Below are 15,896 nucleotides of genomic sequence, written 5' to 3'. Positions count from 1 at the left end.
CAGATGGTGAGGATGTGGAAAGAAGGATGAGAGCCACTAGCAAAAGAATGTGTGTAAAAGAAGATCCTTGGTCATCTTCAACGGGAGGTTTAACTCTTTCTCTTCCGTCAACGAGGCTAAGACGCGGTTTAGGCTTAGGTTGAGTTGCTGAAACCAAAAAATCGATTTGTACTTTATTTATTTTTTGTTAAAACAAAAGAATATAAAAACGATTTATCTTGGTTATAATTTTTTTTTTGCCGCAATGAATTTTTTTTTATGCATCTCTTAATTTTTTAGAAACAAAATTATGTAAAAACGATTTTAACTTGTTTTTTTTTTCTTTTTTCTTTTTGAGTTTGTGATTACGAATTCTTTTTTTTCTTAATGATCTTTTTTCTTTGCAAAATTGTTACTTTTGGAATCACGTTCATAAGGTTATTATATATTTTTTAGGCCTGGGAGTTCGGATTAAACCGAACAAACCGACCCGATTAAACCGAGAATTTCGGTTATCGGCGTAAACCGAAGAGAGAAATCAAACCGTTCGGCGAAATTAATTTGGTGAATCGGAAGTCGGTTCGGGTCGGTTCGGTTATCGGGCCGATCGGTTTAGTAGTTTAGGCAGCCCTATATAAGTCTAAACCTAAGTCATTAACCCTAATTTTTCACTTATCTTCTTCTTCGTCTCCGCCTCCTGCGATCCTCTCGAGCTCGTCTCTTTCTCAGTTTCTCTTCTTCTTCTTCTTCTTGTTCTTCTTCGTCTGCAACACATCTCGTCTCTTCTCCTTCATCACTTCATCTTCATCATCCCAAATCCGCAACCCTTTTTCACATAAACTCAACCTAGAATTTCGAAGAGGTCAGTTCTTTGCTTCTTTCGATCTTCTTCGTTTGATTCTGCTTCCGACTGGTTAAATTTCTGGATGAATAACTGTGTCCAGAACTCTTAACATTATGCAAATCTTCGATTTGTAGAATTTAGGGTTTTGGACTCCAGTTTTCATCCAGAAATTTAGGGTTCGGTGTGTGTAATTTGTTTATGGTCTCCGAGTGGTTTTAAATTAAGACTTGCATGTATATAGGTTACATTTTAAAATTAGGGTTTCGTTTTTTCTCCTATTGTGGTCCTGTTCCTTGTGTGTTCTTGTGTGGTCCTTGTGTGATCCTTTTATTGTCCTTTTGTTGAAGCTAATGGGATGTTTGTGTATAATTTGTAGATGACTGAAGAGCAAAACGAGAGTGAACCTCCACATAACCCTCAGAAGACAGGAGAGACAGAAACTGTAACTGGGAATAAACGACCACGGCCTGCTTCTGGTGCTGATAAGCCAACTAAACCAAGGAAGAAGTATGCAAAACGAGCTCCGGTTTGGGAGCATTTTATTCAAAGAGAAGAAGATCTCAGTAAGAGCTACTGTAAGTACTGTAAAGCTGAGATTGCTTGTGATACAAAAACAGTTGGAACTAGTCCGATGATAGGTCACATAAATAGATGCAAACAGTACAAGGATTGGGTAGAAAGTGAGAACCAGAAGATTCTAAGTAGTGATAACAATGGAAATATGAAGCTGGTGAAGTATGATCCGGTCATGTTTAGGAGATCAGTTAATGAGATGGTAGTAGTCAGTGAGTTGCCATTCTCATTTGTAGAATCTGAGGGTTGGAAGCGGTTCTGTAGCAATGTCTTGCCTATGTACAAGACATTTTCTAGAAAGACATGCAGTACAGAGATTGTTGCTATGTATTTGGAAGAGAAGGCAGCTTTGAAGCAGTTGTTTAGTGTTGAGAAACAAAGGGTTTCTCTGACAACAGATATATGGACTTGTCCTACAACTTCCTACAACTACATGGTGATCACAGGTCATTGGATTAGCACAGAGTGGGAATTACAGAAGAGAATCCTTAGTTTTAAGGTGATCACAGACCATAAAGGAGACACCATTGCAGCCCAGTTGATGGATTGTTTGGATGATTGGGGAATTGAGAAGGTCTATGCTGTTACAGTTGATAATGCAAGGAACAATGACAAAGCTTTGGAGGTTTTTAAGAATCAGTTAAGGATGAGAGGAGTATACTCATTAGTGAAAGATGGTGAATTTTTACACATGCGTTGCTGTGCACATATCCTCAATCTGATTGTTGGACATGGTTTGAAGAAGGCTAATGCTCATATTGTTGCCATTAGGAATGCTGTTAAGTATGTCCGGTCTTCCTTCAGCAGGCTGAAGACTTTTGCATTGAAGTGTGAGACAGGTAAGTTGGCTAGAGGCAGCTTGCCTTTAGATGTCAGCACACGCTGGAACTCTACATTTCTGATGTTGTCTTCTGCTTTGAAGTTGAGGGTGGCCTTTGAGAAGATGGAGGCTGAGGACAAGTTGTACTGTGATTATTTCTTAGAAGAGGAGGATAAGATTAAGAGAGTTGGACCACCAACTTCTATTGACTGGGAGAAGGTTGCAAGGTTAGTCAAATTTCTGAAAGTCTTTTACAAGTGTACTTTGATATTCTCTGCTTCCAAGACTGTGACTTCATGTTTGTGTTACTCTGAAATTGTGGACATTGAGAGGAGTCTGATCACTAAGTGTAGCAGTTCTGATGAGGAGACCAAAAAGCAAGCTAATGACATGAGGGATAAGTTTGACAAGTATTGGGATGGTTTGAGTAACATGAATCCTCTAGTGATTGTGGCCAGTGTCTTTGATCCTCGGAACAAGATGAAGTTTGCTTCCCTTTGCTTTGACCAGCTGTATGGTAAGGATACCATAGAGAGTAGGAAACTGCATGCTTCAGTTTCAAGTGTAATGGAAACACTGTATGATCATTACAGTTTCAAGCCCACCAACTCAGAAAACAATGAAGATACTGAAGATCAGACAGAGCAAACAGACTCTCAGCCGCAGCCTTGCACCTTTGAGCTATCAGATGATGAAGATGATTGTGAGGGGATGCTGTCAATATATGATAAGGTGGTGGGATTGAAGATTAATGAAGTTAGCTACAATGAGTTAAAGGTGTATCTCACAGAAAAACCAGAGCCGAGAGTTGAAAATCAGTTGGGGATGCCTTATGATGTTCTCAGTTGGTGGAGACGTAATTGCTCTAAGTTCATTGTCTTGTCAGAATTTGCTAGAGATGTTCTAGCAATTCAAGCTTCATCAGTTGCTTCAGAGTCTGCTTTTAGTACAACTGGCAGGGTGTTGGATCCTTATAGGAGTTCTCTGACTCCTTACATGGTAGAGGTTTTGCTATGCACACAACAATGGTTAAAGTGTACCTATAAAAAAGAGGATGCAGTAGCAAACTTGGCCCAAATGTTACAAGAATTTGAATTCTTTGAGTCTCTTGGTAAGTTTAACTATTCTCATTGACAGTTTAAATCCTTTCATACTCTTTATCATTATAAGTCTGTAACTAATCTCTTGTTTTCTTTTGTAGATGCTCGGAATTCAGCGGTTGCTATTACATGATTCTTCATAGTATGGCAGGTATGATTGTGGTTCTATTGTAGATTAAGTAGTTCAGGTTTTTGAGGACATTGTTAATTCTTTGTTATGCTTTTCACAGATAGGTAGGTGCTGCGCTTTTGTCCTTTTTGATGCGGAAAAACAGCCTTTTTAATGTACTAACTGTGAAGCTGCTCTTTTGGTGCGGATTAGCATTTTTTGTGAATCTACAACTGGTAAGCTAACCACTAAATCATACTTGATATTTGTATGGTTCTATATTGGTTTCTTGATGTAATGCTAGCTTATCAGCTTCATTAATAGTTTGTAATGGTCTGTACTGGTCTGTACTTGTAGCTTTAACTCACAAACACAGCTTTAAGCTACCAGTACATCTTTATGTATGGTTTTGTAATGGTTTTTGCTTTTGGATGTCTTTATTTAGTAGTTACACTAGTTTTTCCTTTGAAAAATGTCTATTTCGGGTTAGATAAACCGAATTGGTCATAGGATTCAATTTTCTCGGACCCAAATTAAAATCAGCTAACCGACCCGAAAAAACCGACTACCGACCGAACCGAACCGAATTTAATTTCGGATTAATTCGGCGAAAATTTCAAAAAACCGAATTTTCAGAAAACCGAACAAACCGACCCGAATAACCCGAAAATTCCGAACTCCCAGGCCTAATATTTTTTAATATTTTAGGATTCACCGTGATTTCATTACATTACAAATTATGTTAAACGAAAAAAAAATTAGAGATTGATGGGCCAGTACTTACATATGTTTTGATCTTGCACAACATTTGTACACATGTTGGAGTACCGGACCACATAATAGGTAAAGAAAATTATTCCTTACTATTGGACTTTTCGTCTAGGTTTTGTTGATAATAAGTTTATGGAAATGATAATCAGATCACCATACCATTTACTTTTCTTTTGTTGATTCAATTTCTTAGTCAAATCTATATCTTAAACTTAGATGAAGAATGAGAAATATATGAGTGAGAGATCAACAGAGATGTAAGAAACATGGGACAATGATAAATTTGTGAGAGTACACAAAAATATTTAGGAAGAGTTATTATTAAATTAAAATAAATATAAATGTAAATTATACATTAAAATAATTAAAGTTAAATTTCTTAAATTACCGAGAACGAGTTCTCTTGACCAATTTTTCACCAAACCATCAAATGGAGTTCGGCCAGAGAATTCACTCGAAAATCCACCATAAATAGGGGTGTCAAAATGGGTTAATACCCATGGGTTACCCGAACCCGCCCATGATTTTAGTGGGTTTGGGTAGAATTTTTTTACCCATATATATAAATGGGTTTTAGTGGGTTACCCTATTAGGGTTATGGGTTTAATGGGTAAAACCCATTAGGGTCATGGGTTATCCATGGGTTTCATAACCAAAACTAAAAAGTAAAATTTATATATATCTATATTAATATATTATGTAAAATTTATATAAATATATGTAAAATATCTTCTTTTCTTTACAACTATATATGTAAAATATCTAAAATAACTATTAAAGTTTACATTTTACCTAAAAATAAAAGTAAAAAGTAAAATATATGTATAATATCTAGATTTTTTTAATTTATTATTTAAAAACTTTTGTTGGTTTACAATTTTATGTTATTTTTTGGGATTTTTATTATTTATATATTTTATTATACATATATATGGGTACCCATATAACCCATTAAGCCAATGGATTTCTACAATAATGGGTTTGGGTATGTAAATTCAACCCATATAAATATATGGGTCGGATCAAACCCGTCTATTAAACACTCGAACCCATATGGGTTTGGGTCGGGTCGGGTCGGATTACCCATTTTGACACCCCTAACCATAAAGAAGCTTTTCTCGAAGCGGATTATCCCATCATCGAGCTACAATCAGAGTTGGTCCATATCTTGTACCGGTGTACTCATACTAGCTATCGAGCCTCCCATTCTGAACCGAGTTGATTCAAACCGACAAACCGCCTGACCACATTGAAGACTTCGTGATGTTTATATTCACCCCCATGAATAGTACACGGCGTTTTGACGCTTCCAAAACCACACCACATCCAATTTTAGTATTTTACACATGGGTACAACAAAGAAGAAACTTTTCTTTCCTGGAAAAGCGTTTGCCTTTTCTATCAATATCACATTACCAACTCTTGATCCAGACCCTCCATTCCTCCTTAATGATCCTAGACGTCCATTCCTTGAAGACCTAAGCTATGACTTAACTCCCGACGCCATCACTGAAGATCCTCCATTAAAGCCTAACGGCTAGAATCATCACGTTCCTCTTTTTCTTTCAAAACATTCTTTTTCCTTTTCTAAGTTTTAGACCGTTGTTGCACTTTTCTATTTAAGCTCTTTGCTTTCCTACTTTGTATTTACGTTTTATCAATCAATCAAAGTCTGTTTTTGCTTCAACTTCAAGTTGGAATCAATATAATTGTTCTTGCGAGTTCTTAAGTGTTTTGTGGAATCAAATCACTTGGTGTTCGTGTGGAGCCTTGGATTCTCGCGAGAAATAGCCCTTGAATCCCTGTCTCCCACCCTCGGTGTTTGTGGAATCAAGCATCAAACCGGTTACCCTCCATTCAAACCAACTCCGCCTAAGCTTCTTAGCCGTGAAACCGTGAGTCTTGTCTTGGTGGAATCCAAGACGTATATCACAATCAAGGTGGACAAAGAGAAGTGTTAGCCGAGTAGAACACTTATCTACACAAGAAGTCAAAAGACAACAAGATCAAAATGTTAAGAGGATACTCTTTCATTTTAGCATAAAATGAAAAGTGGATATTTGTTTGGCATTTGTTTCGTGGGATTTTACAATGTTTTAATATTTGTTAAATTGTTAATTTGAATTTTGAAGTTCAACGCATATAATAGTTAATATGTCCATCAAAATCTGGTATAATTTTTAGTAGATATACAATAGTAATGGCTAATTAGCAATCAGTATGAATAATTTGATTCTTCAGAAATGATCTGACATATCGATTTTTGCTAGTTATATGAAACAAAAATTTAGCAGTCCCGTCCAATTAATCAAACAAGACAACATGTATTTTCAATAAAAACATTCCATGAATCCACTTTCCATTTTATAGTTTATATATGAATTTACTCGAATTATTTCATGTGTTTTTTTTGTTTGTCAACACATATATGCGACGACACTATTACAAATCACTACAATGTAAACTTTTTATGGTCAAATTAAACTTCGAAAACATACCTTTCTAGCTATAGTTGTACCATACATCATCCATGTTGGGGTCGGATTTCATCCCATAGCACCGAGCCGAACTTCGAACGCCTCAGGGAATTTCTGAAGACACCTCGGGTCAAACTGCCATTCACCTCGGGTCGAACTGCCATTCACCTCGGGTCGGACTGTCATTCACCTCGGGTCAGATTGCCACTCACCTCGGGTCATCGCCTCAATCACTTCGGGGAAAACCCATAGTCTGCTCGGGCTCTGTCAGCAGGCTCGTGAACCCGAGCCGGCTCCCTTCAAGTGCCCGAGCCGTTTCACTTCGGGAAACCGAGCCGGTTTGTGTCGAGACCCCCGAGCTGGCTCTTTCCGTGAACCCGAGCCGCTTTCCCTCGGGAGCCTAGGCCACGTCTCTCTTGTTTCCGAGCCGGTTGCACAAGTTCTCTGAGGCGAAGCCTTCATCATCGCCCGAAGCAAAGACTTAGCGAATATTCTTCTCTAAAGGTATCATTTCCAAGCAAGTTATCATTTCCGAAAAAGAAGGATCATTTCCGATAAACTCGAAAATGATAAGGAAGAATCGCGAAGGATCAACTCAAATCAGGAAATCTTCCGGAAAACTCCGAAGAATAAGGAAATTGTCCTAATCCGCGATATTCTGGCCGACTTCAAGATAAATGGAAATCTTCCGAGAATATCGCTGGAGAGGCGGTTTATCGCCCCTATATAAAGAGATTCAAGGCTCAAGCAAAAGAGAGGCAATATCGCTCTAGAAATTACACTACGCAAAGCTCTCACAGCACAAACACTTTTTCTTTTACGATCAAACTCTTGTACGATCAAAGTCATCTTTTTTCATTAATAATATCAAGAACACCATCTTTGGTATCAATCGTTTCTGTTGTTCTTTGAGAATTCGCGATTATCGTATCCCTAAAATAAAACCCTAGACAAATCTTGATTGTGTTAGTTTCGACTTCCACAGTTTGGCGCCGTCTGTGGGGATACTTTAGAATTCTCTTACCCTAAGACGCAGAACTCGATTACTGAAAAGCACGATGACCGAAGACGGTCGTCAGACCCCACCAGCTGGAGGAGGAATCCCGAACCCTCCGAACCCTCAGAACCCTCAACCCGCCGATCCGACGATCCTAGCGACTCTAGCCGAACTGAAAGATCTGATGGTTAAATTCCAGAAGAAAACTGACGACCAAGAGAAAGCCAACCAAACCTTGGCGCAGCGAGTCGACGAAATCGCAACACGCGGGCAACAAAAAACCACACGTTTCCAAACTCGGCCACCACGAGCTCGGAGGGACTTGCCTGGCATCAACCCAACGAGACTCACGTTCGCGACACCAACCGGCAACACCAGAGTCGCAACCCGAGCCGACCCTGTCAGGCGCGAGGACCAGGACGATCCCACCGAGCCGGACGCAGTGGACTTGACAGACGAGCCAGATCTTCAGGATGAGCGTACCCGAGCCGGAGCTAATTCCGCCGAGCGAACAGACCTTACTGATGACGAAGAAACTGAAGAAAACATAAGGTGGGCCGAAGAATCCGAAAGAGAAGACGAGCTAAGCAAGATCCGAGCCTCCCTAGCCAAGGCGGAAGCTGATATGAAGCTCGTCAAAACCCAGATACATAGCGTCTCATCCTCCGCGCCGAACATCGACCGAATTTTGGAAGAATCTCGGAATACGCCTTTCACCAAAAGAATTTCTGAGACGACGATGTCCAACCTGGGAAAGTTCAGAATCGACTCCTACAACGGATCAACCGACCCAAAGTGCCACATTAAATCGTTCGTAATATCTGTGGCCCGAGCCAGGTTCAAGCCCGGAGAAAAGGATGCGGGTCTGTGTTTACTGTTCGTGGAACACCTCAAAGGACCCGCACTAGAGTGGTTTTCAAGATTGGAACCAAACTCGATTGATAGTTTCGACGAGCTGTCAACATCGTTCCTCAAACAATACTCCGTGCTCATCGACCCCGGAACTTCCGATGCGGATCTATGGTCCTTATCCCAACAGCCCACCGAGCCATTAAGGGATTTCCTCAAGACCTTCAAATCAACGCTAGCCAAGGTCGAAGGAATCACAGATGTAGCAGCTCTCTCGGCTTTGAAGAAAGCTCTCTGGTACAAGTCAGAATTCAGAAAAGAGTTGAACCTGTCTAAACCAACAACAATTCGTGACGCGCTGCATCGAGCCTCGGATTTCGTCGCCCACGAAGAGGAAATGGCGCTACTAGCAAAAAGGCACGAGCCGACGAAACAGGCGTCCCGAGCCGAGAAAACCGAGAAAACTGAGAAAGCCCAAGCGGCACCTCCAATCCAGAAGAAGACGCGTGAGAGCAGTACATATACGCATCACGAAGGGCGCAATTTCTCAGGATACCATAGCTACCAGATTGACACGCCCCGAGGCCGTGGCCGCAGTAGAGGCCGAGGCCGTGGGCGAGGAAGAGAATCCTTCACTTGGACAAGGGATCAACCACCGAGCAACGATCAAGAATATTGCGAACACCACAAAATTTTCGGCCATCATACCTCGAGATGCCGAAGCCTCGGAGCCAAGTTAGCAACCAAATTCCTAGCTGGAGAACTCGGAACAAACGTTACTCTTAAGGACCTCGAGCCAGAGCCAGAGCCCGAGCAGACCAACCCGGGAAGAGATCCCGAACCAAGGAACCAGGAGTCTCAGAAAAGAACCCGAGGGACAGAAGACGAAGACCGAGATGGTACGCGACAGAAGGTTTTTACCATAATGGGTGGATCACCATACTGTCCCGACACCGTTGCGGCAATCAAAGCTTATCAGCGCCGAGCCGAGACGCCTAGCAACTGGACGAGACGCCTTGATCGACCTAACGACGTGATCACGTTCGAAGAAAGCGAGACGAACGGGCTCGACATGCCTCATAACGATCCAATCGTCGTCACGTTGGCAATAGGAGACCATGATATTTACCGAGTGTTAATTGACACCGGCAGCACCATCGACGTGATCTTTCGCGAAACACTCCAACGAATGAACATCGACATGTCACAGGTGATCCCGACCCCGAGGCCTGTCCTCGGATTTTCAGGAGAAACTTTGATGACGCTTGGGACCATCCAACTACCAGTCCGAGCCGGCGGGGTAACAAAGATAGTCAACTTCTCAGTCACCGATCGACCTACCATCTACAACGTCATAATGGGAACCCCGTGGTTAAATCTAATGCGAGCTGTCGCATCAACATACCATCTGTGTGTCAAGTTCCCGACTCCTAATGGCGTGAAAACGATTTGGGGCAGCCAGAAAAATTCTCGGATGTGTTTCATGGCAGCACACAAACTCCGAAATCCTGTCACTGAAGTGAAGGCTGAAACAGATCACAAGAAATCGAAACTTGGCCGGAGTGAAGAGAAGGCTATATCTAAACAGTTATAGCAATTACAGATCGAGGAGGCGCGCGAGGAGAAGAAGCCTACCTCGGATCCTGTAATCTCCATTGGGCTCGACGACGAACGACCTGAACGATGTGTGGAAATTGGCAGCGACTTAACCAAGGAGCTCAAGACCGAGCTCATCTCATTCCTCAAGGAGAACATCGACACATTCGCCTGGTCGGCTGAAGATCTACCTGGGGTAAGCATCGACGTAATCTGCCACGAGCTGAATGTTGACCCATCTTTCAAGCCCATCAAGCAGAAGCGAAGAAAATTGGGTCGGGATCGTGCAGATGCAGTGAACGCCGAAGTTGAAAAACTCCTGAAGATCGGCTCGATCTCTGAAGCAAAGTATCCGGACTGGTTAGCAAATCCTGTCGTGGTTAAAAAGAAGAATGGCAAGTGGAGAGTCTGCGTTGATTTCACCGATCTGAACAAAGCTTGCCCTAAAGACAGTTTTCCGCTCCCACATATCGATCGTTTAGTGGAAGCAACCGCGGGAAATAAGTTGCTATCATTCATGGACGCTTTCGCAGGATACAATCAGATTCTCATGCACCCCGACGATCGCGAGAAGACAGCATTCATCACAGACCGAGGTATCTACTGTTACAAAGTCATGCCCTTCGGACTCAAGAACGCCGGCGCGACGTATCAGCGACTCGTCAACAGGATGTTCTCCGAACAGCTCGGGAAGACGATGGAAGTTTATATCGACGACATGTTAGTCAAATCTCTTGAAGAAAGCGACCACATAGCCCATCTACGCGACTGTTTCCGTCAGCTCAACAAGCACAACATGAAGCTTAACCCGGCAAAATGTCGTTTCGCGGTAAAGTCTGGAGAATTCTTGGGATATCTCGTAACACACCGAGGCATCGAGGCGAACCCGAAACAGATCGATGCCCTACTAAACATGCCCTCACCGCAGAACAAGCGCGAAGTCCAACGTCTCACCGGGAGAGTCGCAGCCTTGAACCGATTTATCTCGCGATCCACTGACAAATGCCTGGCTTTCTACGATACTCTGCGCGGGAACAAGAAATTCGAATGGACCGATCGCTGCGAAGAAGCTTTCCAGGAGCTGAAGAAATATTTGGCTAATCCACCGGTGTTAGCGAAACCAATCCCGGGCGAGCCGTTATTCCTGTACATCGCAGTCTCCGACACGGCTATAAGCGGAGTCATAGTCAGGGAAGACAGAGGGGAGCAGAAGCCGATTTTTTACGTCTCGCAAACTTTCACCGACGCGGAAACACGCTACCCACAGACTGAAAAACTCGCCCTCGCCGTAGTAATGTCAGCTCGGAAGCTACGGCCATATTTCCAGTCTCACTCGATTGTCGTCATGGCGCCCGTATCGCTCCGAACCATCTTGCACAGTCCAAGCCAATCGGGACGCTTAGCCAAGTGGGCAGTAGAACTCAGCGAATATGACATCGAATACAGAAACAAAACATGCGCGAAATCTCAAGTCCTGGCCGATTTCATCATCGAGCTGCCAACAGAAAACGTCCGAGAAAAGTCACCCAACGCTGTTTGGAATCTCCACGTCGACGGCTCGTCCTCAAAACAAGGTTCTGGCGTCGGAATCCGCCTCGCATCACCAGAGGGTGAAATCCTTGAACAATCCTTTCGGCTAAATTTCGACGCGACCAACAACGTGGCTGAGTACGAAGCGCTGATAGCAGGACTTAAGCTGGCTCGGGGACTTAAGATCAACAAGCTGCGAGCCTTTTGCGACTCCCAGCTCGTGGCTAATCAATTCAATGGAGAATACGCGGCTCGCGACGAACGAATGGAAGCATATCTTGCTCTCACGCAAGACTTGGCGAAACAGTTCGGAGAGTTTGAGTTGAACAGAATCCCACGAGGCGAGAACACATCAGCCGATGCCTTAGCGGCTCTAGCTTCAACCTCCGACCCAAATCTGAAGAGGATCATACCGGTTGAATTCATCGAAAAGCCGAGCATTGAAGATAATAGCAAAGATCAAGTTCTAACAGCTCGGGAAACGGAAGAACCGGAAGAAATGGACATCGAACAGCTGGACCAGCAAACTACGGATGCAACCGAGCCCGAATACGGAAGCGACGCCAAATGGATCGGAGCCATCCGAAGCTACATCGCCGACGGAGAAGTTCCTACTAAAAAATGGGCAGCTCGGAAGCTTAAGGCCAAAGCGGCTCGGTATACTCTGATCGACGGAGAGCTCTTTAAATGGCGATTTTCTGGTCCTCTCCTTGTCTGTGTCGAAGGAAACGAAGCTCGAAGAGTCATGGAAGAAGTACACGGCGGATCTTGTGGAAACCATTCTGGCGGAAGAGCCCTAGCCATAAAGATCAAGCGCCACGGATATTTTTGGCCGACGATGGTCAAAGACTGCGAGAAATTTTCTCAACGGTGTGATAAATGCCAGAGGCACGCACCAACCATTCATCAACCCGCCGAGCTCCTCTCTTCCATCGCTTCGCCTTATCCGTTCATGCGATGGTCCATGGACATCATCGGACCTCTACACAACTCCAAACAGAAGAAACTCGTCCTCGTACTAACAGACTACTTCTCCAAATGGATCGAGGCAGACTCCTACGCCAGCATCAAAGACGCGCAGGTCGAAAACTTCGTCTGGAAGAACATCATATGCCGCCACGGGATACCTTACGAGATCGTTACAGATAACGGATCGCAGTTTATTTCGGCTCGGTTCGAAGGATTCTGCGAGAAATGGGGAATTCGCCTCAGCAAGTCTACGCCCCGGTATCCTCAGGGGAACGGACAGGCCGAAGCGGCAAATAAGACGATTCTCGACGGAATAAAAAAGCGCCTCGACGCAAAGAAAGGCCGCTGGGCCGACGAATTGGAAGGAGTACTCTGGTCACACAGAACCACGCCACGGCGAGCCACGGGAGAAACACCTTTCGCCCTTGTCTACGGCACGGAGTGCGTGATTCCCACCGAAGCCGAGATCCCGGGACTAAGAAGACGTTTTCTCCCCGAGCAGGAAAATTCCAACACTCAGATGATGCTGGACGAGCTGGACTTAATTGACGAAAGAAGAGATTCGGCTTTGGTCCGAATGCAGAACTATCAGAACGCAACGGCTCGGTACTACAACTCTCACGTTAAACATCGCCGTTTCCACGAAGGAGATCTCGTACTGCGCAAAGTTTTCCAAAATACCGCCGAGCAAAACGCAGGCAAACTCGGCGCGAATTGGGAGGGACCTTACACGATTGCAAAGGTGATCCGTCCCGGCGTCTACGAACTCATCAACATGAACGGCAAAGCGGTACCTAGATCCTGGAACGCAATGCATCTGAGGAAATACTACCGCTAAAAACCTAAGGTACGCATGTACTCGAACTACGGGGTGGCTTGATCCCTGAAAAGGGTACGTAGGCAGCTCGTCCTCGGACGAGTTCAGCTACCCCCCTAATTAAAAAAGGGGGGAGTGGGTCCGTATACATATACTCCCACTTAACTAATTCTTTAGTTTTTACCCTTCGGGTCATTAATTTTATCCACCTCGACATCTATCCTAAAAGTCACCTCGGAAACTTTCACGGTCACCTTACCGACCTATAAAGCTAAAAGTTCGTTCGGACGATGGCCACGTCCCCGAACAGAAAAAGCTCTTTTCACCGCTTCGGTTACAGCGCGCTATATAAACGGTCGAGACGATTCGGTCGGAGATATCCTGCCATAAAGAAATTGTCTTCAGAAAACCCAGTTGACTTCGACACTGGTACCCCAGTCCGCTTCTAAGCACTGGCTTCGACTATATCAGCTCGGGTCGCAACCGATAAAGATTAGTCCTACTTAATCAAAACCCAGTTATCCTAACACTGGTACACGATTCGTTTCATTTTCGGCTCGGAAGTTAAGACGTTTGGATATGGCTTCTCAACGAGCAATTCTTAAACCCGGTTAACTTAACACCGGTGCATGATTCTTTTTGCTCTCGGCTCGAAGGATAAAACCAAATACTTGACATTAGTTTTGAATTCAGTTCGGGATAATGTTTAAAAAAAAAAAAAATAATACTTCGACATAATATTCAAAGGATAAAGCCATCCAGGCATAAGTTTTACAAAAAAAAAAGAAAAACAACAAAACAGAAGAAAAAGGAGTTTGAGACGCCTCGGGTTTATTCGTCTCGCTCTTCGGCATGCGTCGCCGCAGGATCCAGGAACGTTCCTGCTTGATCGGTAACTCCGATTTCGGTCGCGTCGCCTTCCACCGACCTATTTCCGAGGCTATCGTGAGCAGAGTCGGGTGAAACCGGGGGAACCTTCAAAGTTCCGAGCAATTCAACCGCGAGCCGAGAATACTCCGCTTCGGCATCCCCGAACTCTTCCTTCCATGCCTCCACCTCCTTCTTCTCATCCTCGATCGACTTTCCCCCTTCGAGCTCGGCGATCAGCTCGGCGTTCGCTTTGGCCTGGGAGAAGTACATGTAACGATCGGCGACTTGGTCAAACTGTTCCAGTTTCGCCTCGATCGTCCCGATCTGCTTGGCAAACTCCTCAGTAACCGCCCTTTTCGCAGCTTTCCTGGCTCGGGCTACCTCGACCTCCCGAAGAGACTTCTCCTCGGCGAGCAGGCGTTTGAGACGCTCGACCTCTGCTTCGGTTTTTTGCCGAATTCGAGCATTCTCCTTGGCCTCTTTCAGCCTCGCCTCTTGCTCAGCTGCGACAAGGGCCTCCGCATTTTCTTTCGCCGAAATCGCCTCGGCTATTCTCCTCTCCGACTCCGCACGGGCTATTTCAAGCCGCTCGTTGGCAGCTTCATGTTGACGGTTCGCAGATTCGTAAGAACGAACCAGCGTGTTCATTGAGGAGAAAGCCTGGGGATAAAATAACATGTTAGGAGCGGAAAAGAAATCGAAACAAGAGGCTCGGCAAAAAAAATCTTTACCTTCAGAAAATTAGCCGAAGTCTCGGCGTATCTCTCCGCCTCGGCCAGATTCTCAGGGGCCGTCAGCAACGGCCATGCGCACGAAGCAACAAGATTGGCCGAAGCCATCTTGTCCTTGTAAATCGGTCGAGAGCTGCCATGGTCGCTCTTCGACCTTTTCCTCCTATCGGCGGAGTGTTCACCCCGAGGGCGCTTTCCTTTAGACTTGGCCTGTCTGCCAGCAGCCAAGCCAACCACCACCTCGGTGTGTTCGACCTCGGGAGCCTGAACTCCACTGTCCCCAGCTGGGACATCGCCGACCGCTTCGGGAGGAACCGAAGCAACCGCTCGGACAACCCCAGATCGTTCGGGGCTCTTAACCGCTTCGGGCCTGCCAGACGCCTCCGGAAGATCGGACGCCTCGGGCCCTCTGGACCCCTCGCTCAACGGTCTGAAGGCCGCCTCGAGAGCTCTTTTCTGCTCGGCCGCTTCCTTCTCGGCAGCCTTTTTCTCCCTTAGTGTCATTTTCGCCTTTTGCATCTCCATGTAGCCACTTAGTCTGTGATCCGAAGAAGATGACGAGGACGAACAGGACACGCCTCGGAGTAATCTCAACGCTTTCTCAACTCTTTTAAGCGTGAAATGTTTGGTCCAGTTGCACTTCCGCGAAGCTAACTCCTCGTGAATTTCTAGAAGATCTTCGGGGATAAGCTCGAGGAACGCCGGGTTACGATCTGAAAACGAAAACAAAACCGGTTAGAATAAATCGATCCAATCCTCAAAAAAAAAAAAAAAAAAAAAAAAAAAAAAAAAAAAAAAAAAAAAAAAAAAAAAAAAAAACGCTTCGGGTAACCTACCGATTGTGCCCCATTTCGCAACAATTTT

The 15,896-nt window shown here is 44.5% G+C and overlaps 1 protein-coding gene across 1 annotated transcript; it reads right to left on the bottom strand.

Moving 5' to 3' along the window:
- Positions 1-14,262: 14,262 nt before the first annotated feature.
- Positions 14,263-15,793, bottom strand: LOC110229360 (uncharacterized protein At3g60930, chloroplastic-like). The gene is made up of 2 exons (XM_021029285.1): positions 15,033-15,793; positions 14,263-14,961 (listed from the first exon to the last, which is right to left on the bottom strand). The coding sequence occupies exons 1-2, from the start codon at positions 15,555-15,557 to the stop codon at positions 14,263-14,265; spliced, it is 1,224 nt and encodes a 407-aa protein (XP_020884944.1). The 5' UTR covers positions 15,558-15,793.
- Positions 15,794-15,896: the final 103 nt, after the last annotated feature.

This window comes from Arabidopsis lyrata (genome assembly GCF_000004255.2).
Source record: "Arabidopsis lyrata subsp. lyrata unplaced genomic scaffold ARALYscaffold_4, whole genome shotgun sequence".
Taxonomy (NCBI): Eukaryota; Viridiplantae; Streptophyta; class Magnoliopsida; order Brassicales; family Brassicaceae; genus Arabidopsis; species Arabidopsis lyrata.
Note: the sequence above shows the minus strand (reverse complement) of the source record. Positions and strands in the feature narration are given on the sequence as shown.

What these genes read in the sequence shown, in the direction of transcription:
- LOC110229360 (XM_021029285.1), bottom strand. Translation starts at nt 15,557, where the DNA reads ATGGAGATGCAAAAGGCGAAAATGACACTAAGGGAGAAAAAGGCTGCC. An exon ending in CTTCGGCTAATTTTCTGAAG is followed by an intron (nt 14,962 to 15,032) that starts GTAAAGATTTTT and finishes TTTTATCCCCAG; the next exon opens with GCTTTCTCCTCAATGAACAC.